Here is a 25087-nt window from a genome sequence, read left to right on the forward strand (position 1 = left end):
TGACTCAACTTCTGCAAAATCTGCCCTGATTTTACTATAAACGTAATTTACATAAAAACGTGCGTAATTTGGGTATCAATTAATGGCAATGCTCAATCTTGACGGCCAGCAGGAGCAAATTCCACTGACCCCTACGAACTGACTGGCTTCTTAGCACATTAAACAATCTATTAACTTTATATGAACGGCTTATTATAGAGTAATGCCAAATGTTTATATTGGGATCTATTTAATGAATTATATGAGCCTTCAACTAAATTAACTCTTCAGCAGTGAAATGCCTAGTTATTTGGCCCTACAGCACGATCATTGTACTCCATAGAGTTATAAAATGTACATAATTAAGCAAAAACTTGCGTTACTTTGAAATGGCAGCACAGAGCAGTGAGTTAGGGACTGGTAGGTAGGGTTTAACTTAGGGCAAACTCCACTGATCCCCAGTGAATTAAAAAAAACATAAGGTGCACTGACTGACAGGACATTAATTAATTATTTTTACTATTTATATGAACTACTACAGACAAATTATCGGGACCCCCCGGGGACATGCCCCATACTCCATACTCACCCCTCGGCGCAGATTCTTCCAGCGGAGTTCCACGCATCCATCTTCTGCGTCCATGGTTAGCTGACTGCGAGATCTGCAATTTCCGTGTAATTCCACGCATGCAGAGTTGCGCAATCCGGCAAACTGCTCCAACTGCGCATGCACAGAAATACCGATTTCTCAGTCAGTTAACAGAGGATACAGAAGATGGATGCGTGGAACTCTGCTGGAAGAATCTGTGCCGAGGGGTAATAATGGAGTATGGGGCATTTCCCCGGGGGGGGGGTACGGGTTTTTTTGCAAAAGGGGTTCCTTCTCCTTTAAGTTGAATAAAGTAAAAGTATATCATTATCAATGCTAGTTGCACCTCTGAGGGAGTTGATAATAAAATACCCCCATTTTACATCCCCTGATTTTAAATTTTCCCTCGTTTTACAATGTTGTTTTGTGTTCCCACCTATATATTATGCATAATACATTTTCATTATTTTACATTTTCCTGGATTTTACACCATTTTTTCTGGTCCCCTGAAAAAGTAAAATGGGGGTTCTACTGTATGTGTGTGTATATATATATATATATATATATATATATATTTTTTTTTTTTTTTTTTTTTTTTAATGTATAATAAACCATCCCAGGAAAAGCTTTTGACCCAGTAGAGCAGTGCGCTCATGTGATTATTGAAATACCTTTACACAAATGCTAAAGCAAACAGAGCTATTTATGGCCACCTAGTTATCCAGGTGCTTGCATACAACAAGAGAAACCTTTTTTTTCCTGCATGTAGCTGTTTCAACAAGCCCAGACTGAATTACATCACTTCCTAATTACTCAGTTGAATGTATCTGTAAAGCTCAGATGAGAATTTTTTTTTACAGATAGATTGAAAGGAAGCAGGAAATGATTATGTTCCTGTAAGTAAGGAGTAAAGCTAAAAAGGTCATGTCGTTATAGTTAAGAAAGGGGGAAAAAAGAGCATCGGCACAGACAAAGACTATTTCCAGATACAGCTACAAGCTCTCCATTCTAGCTCGTGACTTGGTTCCCTTCTTATGGTAAGTTCCTGCACGCTTTCCAAGCAGATTGCATGACTGTATATGGGGATTAAGACCTGGATTCAAAAAAAAACCTGTGCTGCTTTTTACTCACACTAAGCATAATTGCAGTTAACACATAAAAATTGCAGGTAACACATAAAATGCACTTTTATGAAATAATAAATTGACCATTCTCTACAAAGAAGAATGTTGCAATCATAAAAAGCTGAAAGATCATGTACAATAAACTCAAAGGGAGCTTTTTAAACATACAAGATGAGTATCATTTAGAGGTGTCTCCTGAATGTTCTTAAAAAAATTACATTGGGATGGAACTAAGGATGCACCAAATCCACTATTTTGGTATTCGGCCGAATCAGTGAAAGATTAGGCAGAATACTGAACAGAAGGAAGGGCATAAAAGAACCGTGTGGCTTAAAAATATTTGTGTCGATAGTCACATGATTTTAAGAATTCGTATTCGATTTGGCCAGGCACAAGGATTCAACTGATTCGTGCTGAATCGGCTGAATCGAGTTCTGCATTTGGTTGGATCTCTAGATGGAACTACCATTAATGCAACAGGTGTGGATGCAGATGTCAGCCCTCCCAGCTTTTTCAGGAGTCTACTGGATTACAGCAAGAGGTTTGAGGGGGCATAACTGAGTGAATCAAGAACATAATGGAGTGTGGTTGGGACAGATTGGCAGTAGTATTATTTGTTTATTCCTTTCTGTTCTTGAGGGTTCACTTTCGACCACAAGTGCAGTTTCCTATAATGCAGCGTTTTTTCCCAGAATCCCAGCATTGTGGTGTGTGACAGTGGGCATTGCACAATTGCAGCCAATGTGTCAAAATTAATACAGATGCACTTGTACTTCATCGGAAATCAGTCTCAATTGTGCCAAAGTCTGGTTGGTGTCATTTCCAGTGTTCAGGCTAAGTGCACTGTGCCCATTGATGCAGGGCACTCAGGGAACTCTGGAGCTATTGCCTGGTTCAGAGGTGGTGTTAGCCAATTTAGGACTGGGGGAGGGGTCCGGGCTGCCACATGAGGGGCCCACAACCCCCTAGGCCTCCCATCCCAGATAAATCCACTTCAGCTTCCCCTCAGCAACTGCTTTTGTATCTATTATTGGGCCTCAATTGATGCGGGGGAGGTCAGGTGTAGCACACAATGTCACTGAGTCAGGGGGAGCAGGTCTGACCCGACAAAGCCCACTGGCTTTTTTCCTGGTGTCCTACCAACCCAGTCTGACCCTGGTGGAAGCTCCAGGGTTCCTCTTGTCAGTAAGTGAAACTGCACTCAATTCAAAACAGGAGGCGGGAAGGACTGAGCAACCCTAAGCACAACTATAGGAAAGTGCAAGGAGTGCATTTTGATGCAAGTACCTTTAATGAATTGTGTTTTACACACAACTAACTGCAAAAACAATTTCAGGACTGCAAATACGTTTGATTCTGTAAATGACCCTTCTTGGTCTGACTCGTAAAATAATATAACAGGAGTCAGTTCTTGTCTAGGTTTTTTATCAGCTGACTTGCAATATTGTTTCAGGAGTCAGCAGGCCCGGATTTGGGGTGAGACCCCCAAGGCAAGATGTTTGGGGCGGCAATCATGTATATAATATAAGTGCAGAGTTTAAAACAAAACAGAGCACCCATAACCTGCAGCTCAGCCCAACTATGTGACCTTGTTGCATTATCATGCCCCAAGTAGCCACCCACACCTGGGCGCCTGTGCTTTATTCAAATGCACATTACTTAACTTCTTATCTTGCCCGAGAATACGGAGAAGAGAGAAATGATGCGCATCGTATCTACTTCCGGGTCGAATGCGCACTCAACGTGCTAGTTCTCATCTCAGACTGCTACGAAGTGCTCAGAGAAGAGAAGTGCATGTGCATTTGGCTGGCTGCAGTCATCAGTGCAGCCACATCAGGCAGGGATATAGTTACATAACTAACTGTACTTTTCTTTCTTTATTGTAAATCTTCAAGTTACCTTGGTAGGTTACATGTTTTTTTTTAAAAGTTTTTATTTTAAATTTTAAACATTCAACATATACAAGATGAATAGTAAAAGTAGAAAAAAGTATATAGTAAAATAGAGAAAGTTGAGAGGGAAGGGGGAGGGGGAGGGGAGGTAAGGTACAGATTGTCATATCCATTATAGTAGAATATATGCAGTTAACCAGTTTGCACTTTTAGCCAGGTACTCCATATAGCATCAAATTTTTCGGGGCTGCCACTTAACAGATAGGTCAGTTTCTGGTTTGAGAGAGAGTCATTTATCAGCTTTTGCCAATATTGTAGTGTAGGAAGTTAAGTGATTTCCAATGCATTAATATGGTGTTTTTGGCAAAATTAAGAGCTGTAGGTAACAGATTCTAGAATAGAAACATAGTTGCAGGTCACCTGTTATCCCCAACAAACAAATTTCTGGTGAACGAATACTTGGTAATGCGAGGTTTTCATTCAAGAATTGAAGTACAGCTCTCCAAAATCTCTGGGTTACCGGACAGGTCCAGAATATATGAAACATGGTACCAGGTTCCACTCTGCACTTGGGACATAGGTCTGATACATTTTCATACATTTTTGACAGTTGGTAGGGAGTTAAGTAGACTCTATTTAAGAATTTTATTTGTATAAACCTGTCCCTCATAGAGATAGATAGCTCTGTGACTAGCTTGAGAGCGTCCTTCCATTTTTCTTCATCCAAGTCAGGGATATCACTTTGCCATTTGCCCTTAACTCTCTCAAGGGGGGAGGGACCAGTGGTAGATAGTATCGTATATAACCAGGATAGGGGTTTTGTTAGGTCTACTCTGTGTAAATAGGTCTCTAGGGTTGGTCTTGTTGGGAATTGTACATTGAAAGCATGGCGTAGTTGCAAATAGCAAAACAGCATATCTGGGCGAGGGTGGACTTCCTGTTGTATTGTAGCATATGTTTTACATTCACCCCCAGAGATTATATCACCAAGCGTTTTTATCCCCAGCTGTGCAATGTCTGGGAGTGAGTGAAAATGAGGTAGGTAATTATTGCCCCGCAATTGGGTATGGGGGGACCGGGCTGTAGAGGTTATCCGGGCCAGTTTTTGAGACTTCTGAAATACCTGTACCACCGTGTGCATAGAAGTAGTGGTAATATGATGGGGGAGACACCTCTGTAAAGGAGTTTGGCAAGGGCCTCAAGGGAGCCTATTACCGCGGCTTCTAGGACCTCTGCTTAGTTGCTCAAATCAGGGACAAACCACCATTGGGCATATACCAACTGGGCTGCAAGGAAATAAAGTTTGAGATTAGGTAGTGCTAGGCCTCCTCCAAGTGCAGGTGTCTGTAGCACCTTTAAGCTTAATCGTGGGTATTCTCCTGCCCAAAGGAAGCTTCTAATTATTTTGTATATTCTAGCGAACCATTGGGCTCGAGGGTTTATGGGAGAATTATGGAAAACATATAGAAATTTGGGTAGGAAAATCATTTTGAACATATTAATTTTGCCTGGTAGAGAGAGAGGTAGGTCTTGCCATATATAGAGACTTTGTTTGTAGGTTACATGGTTAATTAATAATTAATTAAATAAATAAATATGTAATGCTGATGTGCTGCCTGCAAACTAATGTACAGCGATTTTAAACATGCTGCTGAGATTGAAAAATGGTTTAACTGCCACTGATTCACAAAGGTAGACAAAGTTGGTGATGAAACAAACAAGGGATACACATCTCTGCATCCTAGTGGATGTTGCGAGTCAGGACTTTAGAGGCAAAAGTATCACTGTACATATGGATTTTGTCTGCTGATATGAATATTAAAATAGTGTTGCTGAACAACATCCACAATACTATGCCAGTAAATGGAAAATTGTAAAATGAATCTGCTATAAAGACATATGGGGACAGTGGATGTAATGTACTAAAGAGCTGTTAGTATAGTGGGACAAACACTGGGCGTTGATTGTAAGGGTTGCACTTTATGCTGGTTGGCTCTGTAAGCCCCAATATTATTCAGATAATTTATCCTCTTTAGGAATATGTGTGGAAAATATGCTTATACACAGTAACATAGTAAGTTAGGTTGAAAAAAGACACACGTTCATCCAGTTCAACCTTTTACGTCTATATATACGGCAAGGCAAAAAAAAACATCTGAAACCTCTCCAATTTGCCTCAGAGGGGGGAAAAAATTCCTTCCTGACTCTAAAATGACAATCGGATCAATCAGTCCTCTGTTAATCCCAAAGTTTTCATATTGTTTCTGATCTACGCTTCAAACTATTTCCAGTCTATTGTTTGTGTAATTTTATTTGGCTTAAGATTCGCTTCCAGGAGATTGAGGGGGGGGCGGCACATCAACTGGGCCTAGGGGGGCAAGAAAGATAAATCCGCCCCTGGGAGTCAGAGCAAGCAGTGCAGATAATGTAAACAACCAGACAGATGCAGCTTTCAATTTCATATACAAATCACTTGAAAACCATTAAAAAAAATTTAATTTGCAATACATTTTTAGTTTTACTGTTCCTCCGCTGTTTAACATAAGCAGTAATTTTAAAGGCCATTCAAGTGTGTGTTTGCGCCTAAACAACTCTTTTGTTTCAAGGTTTTCTCACAGTCAGATGGAATAGAATAAATGCTGACGTGTGATTCATTAAACAAAAGAGAGATTTTTGTTTCCTGCAAACACAACATAACAAGCCTAATGCATAGTAGAGCATTTTATTCTCAACCCTTGATCGTGCACCAATAAACCAGTATAGAATGTTATATCTGTCAGAGTTAAGTGCCTTATTTAGATATTCATGCTTGGACATATCTTTAACAACCAATTTTATTTTTGCAATGGAATTTCTATACATTGCATGTATGAATAGGGTTGAAAGAGCACAAGAGAGACAAATCATTGCATGGATAAAATGGCAGATACAATTTATAGATTGAACCATAGCCATGTAGCATAAGGGTCCAAATTCCGAAACACCTTTTCTTGTTAGAAATCAACATTTCATTTATAAAACTGACAACAGAATCACTATTCATTCAGAAGCAGAAAAAAACTGCATTATTTTATGTATCAAATAGCGAAATCTATTGTTTGAGGAAAGCATGGGATAAGTACAAAGGACTATTTTTGTGTATTGCTAAATCTATCCAGTTATACTTGTAAATGTAGATTTTGTCTTAGAGCACAGTTAGAGGAAAAATTGCAGGACAGCACAGGGAACTTCTGATAAAGCCAAAAAGTCGTGTCAAGCTGTAAAATCTTTGTGTAAAAAATTCCTGTAGTTGTAGTAAATCAGAATAAAAACTGCCATAGTAAGTAAAAGTTGTGGGTTTTTTTAACTAATCATACAGGTTTTCTACGACAACACCAGAGATTTTACTGTACATATAGGGGCAGATTTAGTAAAGGGCGAAGTGGCTTACGCTAGCGACAATTCGCTAGAGCTACCGCCTGCAGGGACATCGCCGATTTACTAACGAACGCAGGTGCCAATTGGCTAGCAGTCAATCGAACTCTATCGCGGTCATCTCTAACGGTCGTTACAAATTCACCAAGGTGTGGATTTTACTGAACGTTAACTCTTTCACCAGAGTTGCCTTTGCCACCTCAGACCAGGCAAAGTGCATTAAAGTAGCAGAAATCTTACCTATAAATTGTACCTTACACCAAATAGGTTACACCAAATCTTTAAAGCTCCAAATGTCTGCTGGAGAAACTGCAGAGATGCTGGAAAGCCCCATATTAAACCTTTATGGAAGCAAATGGCTCAGCAACAACAACTGATTTTCCTGCATTGGTCTTTTTAGGAATAATAAGCTCTATCTCATCACAACATTACAAAATACCTCTTATTTCACATTTTGTTTGTAGTAAGAATATCAATAGCTAGGAAATGAAAGACTCCAGATATTCCTTCCATCCAAGCTACTCAATCATTGAATGCTATTCTGCATCCAGACACTGCTATGACCTCCCCAGAGTCACCTTTTTACTTTCCTATCTGATTTTTGGTTTTCTATTTCCTTCTTGACTTTTCTTTTTCTCAGACTCAATCTGTTTCCTATGATATTTTGTATCATGGTAAATTTGTTTTTAACGTAATGCAAAATCCAAAAACATTGAAAAAGAAAAGGGATTCATGCATTTACCATCAAGCACTGTATTATTATTATTCTAGAGAATCAATTATTACAGAGGAAATCAATGATAAAAATGTGAATTATTTGCCTCAAATGGACTCAATGGAAGATGGCCTTCCTGTAATTCAGAGTTTTCTGGATAATGGGCTTCCAGATAAGGGATGTCATACCTGTAGCTTTTTAAATATAAGAATAATATGACACCATTTGTTGCACCTTTTTGTATAAAGCCATATCCAGTGATTTTTTTTACTGGAATTAATGTCTCTGACATTCTTGAATTCAAACTCAAAAACCATGTCCCAATCTATGTTAGTAATAGCATTCAATGGAATACTAGCTAAGACAGAGAAGCTGTGATGCAAAACGGAAGTCATTTGTAATCTGGTGGGTTGAGTCAGAGAAGATAAAACAGAATAAAAAGCCTTTATGGAATTACTGCATGACATTAAATAGGGAAGTTAGATAAAACTGCAATTTTTTATGTAGTTTATTACCCAAGATCAGTGTACTCTTGCAGGTAAAACTTAAGGGTACTGCCATGCGGGGCAGTTTCTCAGCCTGTGTATAAGTTCAGACTGGGAAACTGCCCCATCCTCTGATTTGTTCTCTGATGTGTTAGCACCAAGATAACCTGGACCTGCCTGGGTGCAGACATGTGGAGTAGATTTTGAATTGCGACTCTGAAATCTGCTTCACGTGTCTGCACCCTCGCCAAAGCAGTATTTTTAGGTGCAGACACACCAGAGAGTGGAGAGGTAGTTTCTCAGCCTGTGCTTATATGCAGGCCTAAAAACTGCCCAATGTGGCAGTAGCCTAAAAAGTATGTGGGTTCTGGCAAATGCCAGAGGGGCTGCTTATAAGGTGCCAAAGAAAGTTACTATCTAGTGGGCTGGTGGGGGTTGTTTGGACCTCTCTGTGTACCTGAAATGACAGGGCCTATTTTAATTCTCAGTCTGGACCTGGACCATATCATGAAACACTAAATAAAGCTAATGAAATTGATTGTGGTATTTCCCAGTGGTTTATAGGTCAGTGAGGGCACAGGATCTTATTTGGTTGTGGCTCATGTAAATGTTTGTGTTCGTGAATCCACAGTCAGGAAAACACTGAACAACAATAGTGTGCATGGCAGGGTAGCAAAGAAAAAGTTACTAATATCCAAAACTGTCTGTCTACAGTTTGCTAAAGACCAGGTGAATAAGTCAGAGGGTTATTGGAAGAATGCTCTGTGGACAAGTGAGACCAAAATAGAACTTTCTGGCATATTTTCTTTGACAAAAGACAAACACTACATTTCCGCATAAGAATCTTATACCATCTTTGTGGTGGGCCATATCATGGTGTGAGTCTTCTTTGCTGCCTCTGGACAGCTTGACGTCATCAGTGGAAGTATGAATTCCTGCAAATTCTGCAGGAAAATGTCCGTGTTTCTGTCTGTGAACTGAAGCGCAAGAGAAAGTGGGTCATGCAGCAAGACAATGACACCTAAAACACTACCAAAGAATGGTGAAAGCAGAAGATTTGGCTCAAAGTCAAAGTCCTACCCATAAGACTGTAGGAATGTTGCGGAAGGTGCACAAGACCGAGAGAGCCCACCAACATCCCAGAGTTAAAGCTGTTCTTTAAGAAGCAATTAGCCTAAATTCCTCCAAGTAAATGTGCACCATGTCTTAGGTTACATTTATGAAGAAATGTTTTTTTTATTAATGCTTTATTAAGTTTCACTACTTAACAACAGTCGTGAAATGACGCACACTTAGAGAAAAGAAAGAGAAAAAAAGAGAAGGTTTACAGGAAGTAAATTTTCAGTACAAATAGCACCATGCCTGATATATACCTAATTTTTTACATTTGTTGTTGTCTTTATACTCTAGCCCAACTATTCACATACTAAACCCATGTAACAGAAATGACCTGAGAGACCTGGACAGGATGTTGAATAACTGAGAGGATGTTGAATAACGGTTCAGAGAATTCAACCACTGCACAGGGAACAACCTTAATTTGTGAAGTCCTTTAAGTTTTTAAAGGGAAGGTAAGATATCTTTTACATATTATATCATTCCCGATACCCAATAGCTTTGCAAGATTAGGAGTCTTGGTTTATATTATGATAGATCCCAACTTACTATACAGTATTTATAAGTAGATTCTTCTGCCTTTGCCTTGTCATGTTTTATCCTCTCTGCTTCTCTCTGCCATTGTATATCTTGAGCTGTCACCTAACCTTTTTCTATGGCACCATTTACCAATTTTATTTCCATGTGCAAGATGAGTCGGAATCTCAGCCTACAGAAACGCTCCTCTGACTGCTGCTGTCCTCCTGCACAATGCGCCTGCACCCAGAAACATTACTTCCCTTCGGGTGCAGGAATTTTTGGTTTTGCACAGAAATCCGCTGAGTCTGCCTGCACCTGAATGGAGGTAATGTTTCTGGGTGTATCGTGCAGAAGGCCAGCAGCGGAGGAGCAGACCTAGCCTTTGTCCATCTGTGCTCACTTGATCTATTCTGCTTTGATCACTCATCTCAAGAACATCATTTTCTAACATACTGTATGTGCACATTCAACTCCCTATAACCAGCCACAGCAGTTACAATAACAAAAGTAAATGTTTCCCTTGGTTATGGCCTGTACATGTTCCTTGCAATGTAAAGCACCAATGTACTGGTTCACTAATTATGCTTTTGCATTAAAGCAAATAAACGTGGTCGGAATTGTTGCCCCCAAATCTTGTACCACTATAAAAAAAAATTCCATATTTCTTCTACACAGGAAGAAAAATGTCTATGGAGGTTTCAGAACATGCAGAAACATCCCTGCCTGCAACTAGTAGTGAAATCAGCTCCACTGAACAGCCTGTTACACTGGCTTCCACAGTATTATTTGCAGAAGACTCTGTTACTGCTTTTACAGAAAATGGCAATGAGAGTGCTGGAGGAACAGACCTGAGCAGAACCCTTCTCTTTGCTTTTCCTATTTTCATACTGATTCTTATAATACCACTAATTATATTCATAGTTAAACACAAACGAGTGAAAAAGACAGCTATAGGTAAAATTTTATATGTGAATATACCATGTATACTTTACTCTGTGTATATGCATGTTATACATTTGCAAAATATATATGTATATATATATATATATATATATACACACGACAGAAGCTCGCACTCGCAGGGCTTACAATCAAGAAAAAAGGTGTTTACTTGAACAAAAAGCAACTAACGTTTCGGCTAGGTCCCTAGCCTTCCCTTACTTTGAGAAACGTAGAAATTCACCGGCACACAGGAATCAAGTTAGCACCTGCATTAAAAAAATTGCAAAGGCTTGCCCTGCTAACTTGATTCCTTTGTACCGGTGAATTTCTACGTACCTTGGCTTAGAGGTTGCTGATTCCTCTACCACCGGGCACCAGGACACTCTGTTTTGGTTTTGTGAAATCGTATGACTTTTCATGGTATATTGTGCATGCAAGGATATATTTGTACCTGCAATATGTGTTCATAAAAACATCATAGATATAACTACCGCTAAGGAAGTTAAACATGTTTTAACCTACTAAACCTAATTTGCATATGCTAATTAGGGTTGCATTTGGTTCAGTTTTTGGCCGAATCTTTCATGAAGATTTAACCCCATTAACAACAAATGTTTAAAAGGGGATGTACACCCACACAGTAAAATTATAAGTAACGTGTATTAAAAAGCTGCTTACAATTATACTTCTATCATTAGTAAAAAATGTGCTGAAAATACTTTGCCTCTGGATCCATTAGAAAACATTTTACATGTGCCAGTCCCTGTTAATTGTGACAAAATGCATGTTCTCACAATTGTCAGTTTTTCAACAAGTGACACATCTCTTTGTATGCCATTGCCCTTAGATTTCAAGCCTATTTGTGCCTCTCCTTGCTGTGCTTGTGGCGGTGCTTGTTGGTATATTGTGCATGTAAGGATATATTTGTACCTGCAATATGTGTTCATAAAAACATCATAGATATAACTACCGCTAAAACAAAAGTTACTGCACCCTGTCACACAGGAAAAGGTGTGTTAATTCCTGTTTGTTACAAACCATTGCTATTTAAGTCCTATCCATGCATTTTTTACACTTTAGATATCTATTAGAAAAATCAGGGCCGGATTTCCATGCCCCTAGGCCACCAGGTCCTTGCACCTGCTTCTTTAACGCGATCCCAGCGTGAGCATTCGCACCCATGAGGCCACTCGCTGGGCAGCTGTGGCTCCACAGTGCTAAAGAGAATGCGGCTGGGCGGCATGTCACCCCTGAAAATTTGCAGCTCTAGGCCCGGGCATTTGTGCCCTCGCCACAAATCCGGGCCTGAGAAGAATCAACCATAGGCCAATGTTCAAGGTGCATTTTTCAGATGCAAATCAACATGTTTTTTTCCCCACAATGAGAATTATTCCCATTAATTCCAGCACCAAGCTGTGTCAGTGTAATTTTGACAGATTTGCCAATATGAACTCAGTTTTGTGTATGCAAATTGGGTGCAAGTTGCGGTTAAAATTTGAGAATGACTCACGTCCTGCACATGGCAAGTCTGCTGCAGTTGTTGATACATGTGAAAACCCTGGAGTTAGCACCATGTTTAGGTTTGTAGAATTTGGAGTGCTCAACCCTTCACACAATCCCGTTCAGGGTATCAGGTGCTTAATCTGGATGAGCCTTTCCTGCTCAACAGGTCCAGCATACAATGTAGAAACAAACCAGCAGCACACTTATTGTAGTGAAATAAGTGATTTTTTGTTTATTTTAGCCCATGTACTTACAGGGTAAGGGCAACATTTCTGACCCCACTGGGCCCTCAAAGGTCCGAAATGTTGCCCTAACCATACTAAGTGTACAGTGAATTGAAAAACATGCATTTTGAACTACTTTTCCAACAATTTTAGTCCTGGTAAGGATTCTAATTGGTCCATTATAGATCTTAAAGTATCTGGGTGAATGTTGTTCTTGATTCCTCATAATTTTTTCTCTTTGTGCCAGAACATCTCCATCTGAGCCTCTTCATTACTGCTCTAGATCCTTCCCTTCTTGTCCATGTACCAGAGTCTCCCCTTACCTGTTCCAGTGTCTGCTAGTGACTTGATATAAGGGCCAAACAACTCCGGAGTAGCTAAGGGTTTTTTCAAAAACAAATGTAGCTTTTAGGCAAAATACTTTATTGCTGAGTTTATTTCCAGGGACATAGTCAAGCCATATATATTGTAAATATTTCAAGGGCATCAGAGCTGCCTATTAATAGCAAAATGTATTTCAGGAAAAATGTAAAAGAAACAGCAGGATATTTTTTTGCCATTGTAACAAAGCCCTTTTTTCTTTTCAGGGGAAACAAAAAATGAAGAAAAAAAAAGGTGAGAACATGTCTTATTCTTCTTTTAGATATGGTTGGACAGGGTTGATGGGACACTGGGGGAACAAAACAGTGGGCCCTTGTGGGACCTGCTGACTCTGACCCACTCCCAGCTCAAACAATGGGCACTTCCCTGGCCCTGATCAAAAAGAATAAGGTCCTTGTGGGGCAGGGTGAAGGGGGATTGCGGCTGAGGTGGGGGAGGGGATGTTAGGCCCCTGAGGCTGCAGTCCTAGTGGGCTCCGGACCCCCCAGTCTGACTCTGCTTTAAGATAAGTCTTTAAACCACACCTATGATGAACCACAGCTATTGCTAACTTCAAAAATTCCATAGCTACTATTATTATTATTATTAACATGTGCTTTTAGAGCATCAACATATTTTGCAGTGCTACTAAATTAACTTAGGACATTTTGGGAATTGTAGTTTCCAAATGCCTGAAATAGCTAATTATCTGTGCGTTGCCATCTACTGATAGAAGGTGACATTGCAGCAGTAGTGCTACACTTACGTACGTGACTGTGTCTGCCTGGAGTTTAAGGCTGTAGTTTAGCAACAGCAAAAGAACCACAAGTTGAAGATCACTTCTGACGGCTTTCTTATGCCTGTCTTCTCACTTTCTGCTTAGTTACTCTTTTCCCATTTGTCTTTTAATAGCCCTATATTTGAAGAGGACACACCCTCTGTCATGGAGATTGAAATGGAGGAGCTTGATAAGTGGATGAACAGCAGGAAAAGGAATGGTACTTACTGTCTCTTTCAGCTGCTTGCTTTGGAGCAATTTGTATATCCTTCTTTACACACATAGTCTCATTTAGGGAGGCTCTAAAATGTATGTTAAGGATTGCTTTTAATCTGCTTTGAGTATTTAGAAGCCTGCTGTTCCTTTTCTTAGATAATAGATTCTCATGCTGTGCAACAAGTACTTTGCTTTACTGGGTGACAAATTGTTGCTTGGAGACTTGATTGACTTAAAATCTGTCTGCATGCCTATTACACAACAGTGTATTATTCGGAACCCTGTTCAGGAAAGTAGTGAAAATGGAACGTTTCTTTTTATTTATTTTTTTTATTACACTTTGTCATCTGAAACAATTGCACTACTGCTATAAATATAATTTTAGCAACTGAATTTATCACCTCTCATCATCATTTTACTTTGCCAAGAAAACAGCACGTGATTATATTTCTTGAAAGGCACTAGAGGTAAAGGGGTAGTTTATCTTAAAGTTAACTTTTAGTATGACGTGTACAGCTTTATGCTAACCTACGGCAATTAGTCTTTATTTAAAAATAACTCCTTTTTTTTGCAACTCTCCAACTTGGAATGTCAGTGCTATCTGGTTTCATACCTCCCAACATTTTGAAGATGAAAAGAGGGACAAAAAAGTTGGCGCACGTAGCACAACACAATCAAGCATCTTTACCCATACTTTGGATTTAAATTATGAAACTGAACACTTACAGTAGATCAGTCTTTGTGTTGAGAGAGTTGACAGCTCTGTGTGTGTGGGGGCCTGGGGTTGGGAGGAGGGTTTAGTTCTCTTTTAGGGACAGTGACAAGTATGGAGATTTTTGATGCATTTATTGCTGTGTTTTAGGTAATCCAAGAAAACGCAGTGCCAAATAATCCAAAATCATCCACCCTAACATACTGCTTATGGCAATAACATGAGAGCTCAAATAGCTGCACCTTCTCCTTGTTTTTCAGGAAAACGTTTGTCCACATTGGATGAGGAAAATAAGCTTCATGCGAGTTTATGGTATGTATAACTCATACAACTACCCAATTCTGGCACTAGATGGCTCCAGCACAACACAATCAAGCATACATTATACTAGTTAGCTGATTACAAAATGCAAGTTTTTAGACATCAGTCTTTGCATCAAGCATAGTATAACACAGAAACTGAAAAATAAATGACACACACACACACACATATATATATATATATATATATATATATATATATATATATATATATATATATAGTGAATAAAGTACCCCCTCTTGTAAAATATAAGGATATTATAAGTTACCGAGGAGTTTCATGACCATATAAAAACACGAGGCCGAAGGCCGAGTGTTTTTATACAGGTCATAGAACGCCACAAGTTTCAGTGAGTCACAAGTTTCAGTGAGTCATGTGACAGAAATGACATCAGAACTCACCGTTTATAACTGATGACATCAGAACTCACCGTTTATAAGGATATAATTTACAAGATATTCATTGCTTTTGTGTATTATATATATATATGTTAGACTATACTTAAGAACCTTCCGTACAATAGATGAATAATGGATATAGAGTGGATGAAATGTAATCTTTAGCAACAGTGTATGGAGTTCGCATTGGGCTACAAAAGATATATGCACTTTATTTTGCACTATTTTTCAGTTAAATGATGTCAACCCCCAAAAAATTTTTTCCCTAATAAAAGAAAACACAATTCTAAGCAACCTGAAATACGCCCTCCCTCCACCCACCCGAGTTCCAGGTTCCTTTTATAGAACCACTCCGCCCGGAGCAGGCGCTCATCTATAAAAGTTGAACCCGGAAGTCGGAAGCCGGCATTGTAAGGTCGCGGGTGGGGAGCGCGGGCAGAAGAGTTCAACCCGGACCCGCCCTCAACCCAGAAAGGGGGGTGCAAGGTCGGCCCGAATCTGCCCGACCTGTGGTATTGGGCCGGCCCGCACATCACTACTGCCTATTCTCTGATGGCTCAGACTGTTGATACAATGTAAGAAAAGGCAACTGAGTAACAGACCTGTCTTTGCTGGGAAACTAAGACTTTTGCAACATTGTATCAACAGTCAGAGCCACCAGGGCAGAGAATAAAAATGGACAAACGCTGCTATCTATAGCAATACATATACAAATAACTTAAAAACCATAAAAAAAAATTGTAATGAATGTTTGTGGGAAATTTGCTTAGAATTGTGTTTTTTTTTATTGTCAAAAAATTTTTTTTGGGGTTGACTTATCCTTTAAATGAGGTGTGATCCCCAACCTTGTACCTGTGTGATATAGAAATAATACGCTATGTTGATTGTTCATGATAAAACATAACACCTTTTTGCATTTTTGAGATGTGAAACCCTATATGGAATGGACATTTTATTAGGCTCAGTATACCTCAAGTAATGGTTTAAATCCTTGTTTGTGCCCAGATGAATTCACAATTCTTCTCTTTTCTTATTAAAGTGTAAAACTTTTTACACTAGAAATGTCCAACTACAGGGCTATATGTGGGTGAAACTGGACAAACACTTTGCAAGTGAATGTCCCCTCAGATCCAAAATCAATTGTGAAAAATCCAAATATTCCTGAGGAAAGGAATTTCTGCAGCATTGCTGACATTCAAGTCACAAAACTCATGGGTAATTTTAAAACTCAACAGGAGCAAAAGGAATGGCAATATAAATTCAAGCAGGCAGGGTCAGACTCAGAACTAGGGGTAGGCAGTGTAGGCAGTGTTGTCAAAATGTCTGCAGAGGCTTTGTTTGCCTGAACAGCATTGGACTGGTCCAGGCCCACCAGGGCTGCCGCATCAGGGGCCCAGACCCTCCCTCCGCCAACCCCATGGGCCCCCAGTAGGGTTGCCACCTGGCCAAAAAAGATGGCTGATCCCAATGTTATTAATAGGTATAAAAGATAAATATATAGGAAGGCCGGTATTTTTTTCTGGAAAAGGTGGCAAATCTAGCCCCCAGCCACAACCCCTCTTTCTCCCCCACACCAGCATGTACCTTCTTATGGTGGCACACGATCTCAGGCAGCCATGGGGAGCAGATCTCGCCCACTCAGTTTTTTCCCATGCCCCAGTCCAACCCTGACAGACAAACTCTGTTACTGTACATGACTCAACATCCTCTTTTATGGTCTCTGCTGGTGAATGGCTTAATCCTTGCTCAATTCTGCTGTTCGAGGGGGGGGGTACAGCATGTGGCTTCAATGTGGCTTTAACAGGGACAGAAGATTTATGTCCAGATGTGAACATTTCTCATCTAAAAGTATTTGAATCTGCACCCGATGGGCCAACATTAAAAGAGGTTTTTTTTCTCTTTGTAAAGACACTTTGTAAAGTCAACTTCCTTGACTACACAACTAGGTGTTAATTGTATCAATCTCTGCAGAGTCTCAGGGTCTCTATAGGGCAATGGGTTTTATACATACATGTCTGACATATATAAAAATTTCATAATATTTCAGTTTGTATATTATACCGTGTACGAAGCAGGGACTTTAGTAGTCCCCAAAGCTTACATTTTGTAACCCATTAAAAAAAAACATTAAAAACATGACTTGCTATACATTATCTGTGTCGATCAATGGCTACCATGGTGCAACGCTCTGACACAATTATACTATTTATCATTCTCTTTCTCCTCTGTCAGACCTTATTCTGAATATTTATGTACATAGATTAACAAATAGAAATTTCAATATGGACATTAGTAGAGTAATAACTTAATTTGTAATGAAACAGTACCCAGCAATATATTTTTGCCTTAAAGCAAAAAGTTTTTGACCATAAAGAATTTTTTTTTTTTTTTAAAAAAGTGGAATCTACTATTTGGAAAGCTCCAAAATAAAATAATGCCATTTTGTATAATACCCTATTTACACTGATTTGCTTTTCATTAGCATGTTGCTTCCCATTACATAAATGACTGTTATCCAGAAAATCCAAGTATAGGTATGGGACCTGTGATCCAGAATGCCTGGAACCTGAGGTTTTCCAGAAAGGGGGTCTTTCTGTAATTTGGATCTTCATACCTTAAAGCTACTAAAAAAACACAAACATTAATCAAACCCAATGGTGTTGTTTTTCCTCCAATAAGGATCAACTGTATCTTAGCTAGAATCAAGTGCAAGATACTGGTACTGTGCAAGGTACTGTTTTAATATTACAGAGAAAAGGGAAATAATTTTAAAAAATGTAATTCTTAGTTTAAAATGGAATCTATGGCCTTCCTGTAATTCAGAGCTAACATGTTTCCATCCTATACCTGTACCAATCTTTCTGGATAATAGATCCAGGGCTGCATTAAGGCACTGCTGGATCCTCAGCAGCAATCACATTGGTGGCACCTTGGTGGTGTACCTTCATAACAAATTTGGCAGTTCTACTCACACTTTACAGCAACATCCTGTTTTAGATCAATCTGGATATTTGGGTCACTGGGTCACTACTATTATCACATCTAGGTGTGATCCTCTGGATGAACTAGAAGTTAGGAAAGGTTACAGGAACAGTAACACCAAAAAATGTAAGTGTTTTAAAGCAAGAAAATATAATGTACTGTTGCCCTGAACCGGTAAAACTGGTGTGTTTGCTTAAGAAATACTACTATAGTTTACATAAACAAGCTGCTGGGTAGCCATGGGGCAGCCATTCAAGCACAGGATACACAGTAGATAGCAGATAAATTCTGAAGAATCATATTGTACACTGCTGATCTTATTTGTAATCTGCTGTGCATCCTGCGCCTTTTTTCAGTTTTGAATGGCTGCTCCCCTGGCTACACAGCAGTCTTTTTATTAGGGATGCACCGAATCCAGGATTCGGTTCGGTAGTCGGCCAGGATTCGGCCATTTTCGGCAGGATTCGGATTCGGACGTTTCAAACTCAAGTACTGTGTAACTAACCATTTATGCAAATGAATGCTGTGAAAAGTTGTGCTATTGAGCGCAGTGTGGCCAAATGTGATGTCAACATACATTTTCCTCCATATGTATGTGTTTGTAATAACAAATCATCGGCAGAACAGAGGGACTAGTTGCCTTTTACCTACTCCCTGACAATAATAAAATAGCTGGAGCGCTTTCTATGCTCATAGAATATACAGTACATCATCTAAAATGTATCTTTTCCTAGAAACTAGTCCTTATGTTTGCTAATTGTATCAGTTATCCATTGGTATTCTGTTTGCCAGTAATTTTATGGGTCAGAGTATATTCTAATGGATTAAGCAAAACATACAAAGAAACCAAAAAATACAAAAGAGATGCCACTTGTTATTTTCCACGAGACGAGTTCCTATTATGTGACTGAAAAACAATAGCAAATGAGACCGGCACCCATAATACATTGCCGACCAATTTTCTATCCTTCTACTTGCTCTATTGGATTCATTAAAGGCAAAATCAATCCTCGCATCAAGTGCGCACCCCTGTTGCTAGGCAATTATTTTATAAAGATTACTAGAGCACAGCCAGGCGCAGTCAATGACAGCCTGTATGGCATCCTTCCATTCCCATTGTGCTGCTCTCTCAGTACTACAGAATGGTGTCTGCTAATGAACAAAATGCTTAGCCCTGTCGTGCTTTTATACCAGTTCAAATTACCTAGATATGCACGTATTGGCTTGGATCCAATTAATATCCAGTTCTGTTTTATGAATGAGTTTGTGTAGAAAGGTCGAAGATACAGCGCCTTGTTTCTTTTTTTCCTTTTTATATCAAAGCAGCACCTATGGTGTTTGGGTCCACTAATCCACGTATAGGGTAAAACAGATAAAAGATGTGCTAGGTGCGCTGGACAACAGTGTTAAGATCTCCAAACCTATAAAAGAAAAAAGCAATCCCAATGGTATAGTATGTTTGTACCAGGACCTATTGTATTTAGTAAATGAAACTACTCTGGCCTAGCGGTTGTCATGCCCGTAGGTGTTTAAATTCTGTGAATGCTTGCATCAAAATTTGCATCAAAAAAGTGTCTCCTCGTGCATGCTGGAGCTAGAAGCGGCTCTTACGATCTTGCAGCGTCCCTGCAGTGGAGATGTTGACCTCACAATCGAAGCGTTACAATGTTGCGGTAAGCGGGTCCTACGGATACTGCAACTTACTAGCTGCTTTCAATGTCATTGTTATCGCTTACCGCAACATTGTAACGCTTCGCCTGTGAACAAAAATAGAAATAAAAAAAAAACAATACATGTTTGACTAGCTCCTACATACATACTGGGTTTGTGCCAGAAACTCAGGATTCTCAAAGGAAATATCAGCTAGTTCTCACAAACCTTTTTGTTATTTCTGTTGTTCTCCTAATTTGCTGCTCCTGACTGGTGTAAAGGGGTGGTTAACTTTCAAGTTGACTGCAAGTTAACTTTTAGTATGTTATAGTATGGCCTATTTCTAAAAACTGGTCCTCTTTATTTATTTTTTTTATAGGTTTTGAATTATTTGTCTTTTTGTGTCTCTTTCCAACTTTCAAATGGGGGTCACTGACCCCAGAAGTCAAAAAAACTATTTCACTGTGAGGCTGCTATTTTATTATTATCATCACTTTTTATTACTTAACTTCCTATTCAGTCTCTCATTCAATTTATTGCCTGGCTGATATGGTAAATAAGGCTAGCAGCTGGAGAGCAGCTGACTAATTGTAAATTAAAGGTGAACAAACTCTTTAAAACAGTATGGTAAAATGTTACTGTTGCACGTCAGCTGGTGACATAGGGAGTCATATCATAAAAAGATTATAACACCACTTTTTTTGTTCTGTTTTGTAGTGAGGATGAATCCTGATTAACCCGGTGCAAAAGAACTTTCTAAGAAACTGATGACAGCCACAATGCCTTCGCTTTCACTGCTGCGACTGCCTCACTGGACAGAAGCTTTGCCACAATGAATTATATGGCTAAAGGCTCTTTTGGGTTTCTGAGGACAGACAGATGGTAGATCCTTTCTTTAATGCTGTATATAGCAGTCAGTCTATCATGTATGATCATAAAACAATACAGCAATTGCTGGTGGCATCGTAGCTTTGGATACAGTATACATGAAATATTTGCATTTATAATACATGTCAAGAGAGCTACATTGTCTATGTGTATGAGAATAAGGTAAATGCAAAGTTTCATATTATTCCAGGGCCCATATTTTAACTAGTAAGATAGCGTGTGCTGTAAGCACTGGTTGGTTCTATAAGTGATGCACCGAATCCAGCATTTTAGGATTTGCCTGAATTCCGAATACTTTGTGAAAAATTCAACCGAATGTGAACCCTAATTTGCATATGTAAATTAGGGAAATGGGGTGTCAAAACATTTTTGCCTTCCTTGTTTGTGTGCTGAAAAGTCTTTTCGCATTCGGTTTGACCATGGACTTGGATTCGGCCGAATCCAAATCCTGCTGAAAAGGCCGAATCTTGGCGGAATCCAGAACCAAATCCTGGATTCGGTCCATTCCTAGTTGCTGTGTACTTTATGAGAAGGTGATTGTATTAACATTTTAGGCATCAGCGCTGGATTTGCTGGGCGGACTCCCCTAGGCCACACTCTCCTAATGCCCTCCCGCTCTACTCACACAGGCGCAAGAGCACTGGCGTGCAAAGCCCGGAGCACTGGGGAGCAGCGCATCCACAGTGCTCCCCACAGAGTGGCTGGGCGGCATGCCGCCCCGAAAAATGTGCCGCCCTGGGCCTGGGCCTATGTGTCGTCGCCACAAATCCGGGCCTGTTAGTTATCATTAACAACCACAAGTTCAGTGAGCAAAGTGCAATTTCAAGTGCAATGTTTTTTCCCACAATTCAGCGTTCTATTGATTCCTAGAATTCCAGTGTTGATGTAGTCTGGGGGAGTCGTGCTTTACAACTGTGGCCAATGTGTAAAACAAAAGAGGTTGCACTTGCACTTTGACACAAATTGAGCACAAATGCTGAAAGTCTGGTTTATTGGAATTTTCAGTGTTTTGCATAAGAGTGACATGTGTGCCAAATTCTACAAATGCACTGCACCTATTGGCACAGGTAGCTGTGGGAATCCTAGAGCTACTGCCTGGTTCAGAGGTGGAGGTAGCTACAGGATTCCCCTGCTTCCATAGCTGCAGCACAGCTTGATTCAGAACAGAAGGCTGCAAGTTTTGATGCAAGTACCTTCAACTGCACTTGTGGTTGTAAATGACCCACATTCACACTCTCTGCCTCTTGTAATCATCAGACAGTGCTTTCATAAAATAGGAAATTTGCTGGATAACCCCTTGTGTGGCCCTTTAGAGTACAGCAATAATTCTGTACCAAAACCAGAAAACATGAACAGACCAGCAGAAACATATTTATATCAGTGTCCTACTGACTCTTCATCGCACCATACTGCTAGGCATAGATGTGTTTATTGGTGTACATTATCCTTTCTGAAGCTCTGAATTCACATTTCATTATATGCATATGTTTACATTTTTTTTGAATATATACTGTATACTACTAATGATTTATAAAATAAAGGTGGAAATGGTACTTTGCAATAGATACCTGTAATGCTTCATAACAGGACATCATGTGAACATAAGAAGCCAAAAACAATTCCTAAGACAAAAAAAGAAATATGGCACAGCCAACATTGTGCACAGTATAATTCATCGGTACATAACTAGAAACATCTAAAGAAGAAATTGGTACAAAAAATGTCAAGGTGCAGAAAGGTTTAAACTGATCCCTTCTGTGTCCAAAAATCAGATCCAGGTCAAACATACCAGCTGCACTCAGAGGCTTCTGCACATATCATGTATATAGGGAGAAAAGCATGTAAACACTGACACAACTACACTGCAATGGAACTACAAGAGCAGACAAAGACAATGCTAACATCAAATAGGTGCAAACGGGATAAAACATGTACAGATAGACTTACAGCAACTGAATAGTACAACAGACCAGGGTCCAGGCATTAAGCAAAGACCAAGAATTAGGACAGCAACAAAGAAAACAATTAGCCAGCAAATGCAGAAATCAAGGTGGTAGATATATAACCAAGCACTTGGGCCATAATATAAGCATGCAGAAACAAAGATGCATAAGTGCACACAGGAACGCAAACAATGGCCTAATACTCGTGCCCAAGACCAAGCATGCACAAAAGAATGCGCCTAACCCAGTTGGTAGTTTATTTGGGTTAGACAATATGGAGATGATGTACTATAAGTGGATCAAATGCAAAAAAGGCTATCATTGGTGCCTAGCACTATTTATACTTGTGACCAGAGCACCATTAGCTCTGCTTTCACTTACAGGGGTTGTTCAACTTTGAGATAACTTTCAGTATGATGTAGAGAGTGATATTCTGAGATAATTTACAATTTATTTTCATTTTTTATTACTGAAGGTTTTTGAGATATTTAGCTTTTTATTCAGCAGCTCTTCAATTTAATCTGGTTACTAGGGTCTAAATTACCCAAGCAACCATGCATTGTTTTTAATAAGAGGCTGGAATAGGAATAGGAGAGGTCTGAATAGAAGGATCGGCAATAAAAAGCAGCAATATCAATACATTTGTAGCCTTACAGACCATTTGCTTTTAAGAAGGGGTCAGCGACGTCCATTTGAAAGCTGCAAAGAGTCAGAAGAAAAAGGCAAATAACTATAAAACTATAAAAAATAAATAATGAGAACCAATTGAAAAGTTGCTTAGAATTGCTCATTCTACAACATACTAAAAGTCACCTTAAAGGTGAACCACCCCTTTAAGGGAGAGCATTGAACTGCAGAAAAATCTCTCAGAGTTGGCAGTTTATTGGCCCGTGTGTGGGGCCACCTGATGGGCGTCCCCGATCGATATCTGGCAAAAATCGGGCAGATGTTGATTGGGCTGGGTAAAAAATACAGTTGAATCGCGGCCGAATCTGTTAGTTAATGCGGTCCCTCAATCCGACTGCCCATATTGCGTTCATTCTGATCCGATCATTGGGCCCTAGGTAGGCCCGATACCGGCCACCTCAATGTGGGCATATCGAGGAGAGATCCGCTCATTTGGTGACATTGCCAAACGAGCGGATCTGATATGGTATGCTGTGTGATCAGTAACATGTCCTTTGTTTTGAGCTTGAGCAACTGAATAAACCCATTAAGTAGCTGTAGTCTATAAATCAGGGGCACTGGTACTGTTAAAGGAACCCCTCTCTTAGTCTAGCAGGAGACCCCTGCTAACACCTTTACTGATGCTCTTTTGGGGCCCTGGAACTTTGCATTGTGGGGGTGACAAGGAACATGAACATGGTACAGGAAAATATAAAACATAATACAGACAAGGGGAAGGCAAAGCTTAGTTGGCAACAGGCAAGAGGACAGGCAGCAAGATAAAAAGTCAGGAACAGACACAGAATTAAAGGCATAAAGTCTAAGGCACATGTATGAGGATAGAGAGCCAGCTTGGGTAAATAATGAGGGTCAAGAAAGCCTTTTATTTTCAAAAGCTGACAGCAGAACATGCACTGGTATCACGACACAGCATTGTGTGTAAGAACGCAACTTGTACATGCATGTTGCACAGGGACCTGTAAAAAAAGCTGTAGAGCAAAACAACAGATGCAAGACATTCCTGGGGGCGCCAAATAAGGGCTCTGGTTAGCTATTGGCAGTTCCTATATAAACTGGCAGATTACAGGAGATTCTGTTTGGCAGTACGCCTGCGTTTTATGCAACCAAAACTTGCCTCCAAGCCCTGCTCTAAAGGTACAACTAGCAAGCTCTTCCAAAGAGAAAACACCATCCAATGCACTGTAGCAGATGGAAGCCACGGGGGAACATAGTGACTCCTGAGCTACATAACCTATAAAGTTCAGCCCCAAACCCTGAGCCTCTGCAGTGTTGCTGTTATAGTTAGATATTGATACACAGTGGAGTGTATTTATATCACATATGTGCAAGTGCTATACTTCCCAGTAATATGAACTACAGCATAGCAACCATGCAATCCAGCCTTCATTGAACAGCAAAGGGGAACCTGTGTATTGTATTGGGACAGCAAAAGGGCTTGATATGCACAACCTTGGTTTACGTTTCCCTTAAAATTGGAGGCTCTGGTCCCTGAATAATGTATTTTCATACCTCCCAACATTTTGGAAATTAAAAGAGGGATAAAAAAAATGTTTTGACCATGCCTGTTTTTGTTGCCACACCCCTTAAATACCATGCTAATTTTACGAAATTTGACAGGTTATGAAAGTTTGAACACATTTCTGTGGTTT

General features: G+C 39.7%; 1 protein-coding gene across 1 annotated transcript; it reads left to right on the top strand.

Annotated features, from left to right (window-relative positions):
- Positions 1 to 1261: 1261 nt before the first annotated feature.
- Positions 1262 to 22371, top strand: LOC108699363 (transmembrane protein 154). The gene is made up of 7 exons (XM_018231392.2): positions 1262 to 1606; positions 9610 to 9770; positions 10510 to 10788; positions 13091 to 13118; positions 13776 to 13861; positions 14830 to 14881; positions 20638 to 22371. The coding sequence occupies exons 3-7, from the start codon at positions 10518 to 10520 to the stop codon at positions 20651 to 20653; spliced, it is 453 nt and encodes a 150-aa protein (XP_018086881.1). The 5' UTR covers positions 1262 to 1606; positions 9610 to 9770; positions 10510 to 10517; the 3' UTR covers positions 20654 to 22371.
- The last annotated feature ends 2716 nt before the right edge of the window (positions 22372 to 25087 follow it).

This window comes from Xenopus laevis, chromosome 1L (genome assembly GCF_017654675.1).
Source record: "Xenopus laevis strain J_2021 chromosome 1L, Xenopus_laevis_v10.1, whole genome shotgun sequence".
In the NCBI taxonomy this organism is placed as follows: domain Eukaryota; kingdom Metazoa; phylum Chordata; class Amphibia; order Anura; family Pipidae; genus Xenopus; species Xenopus laevis.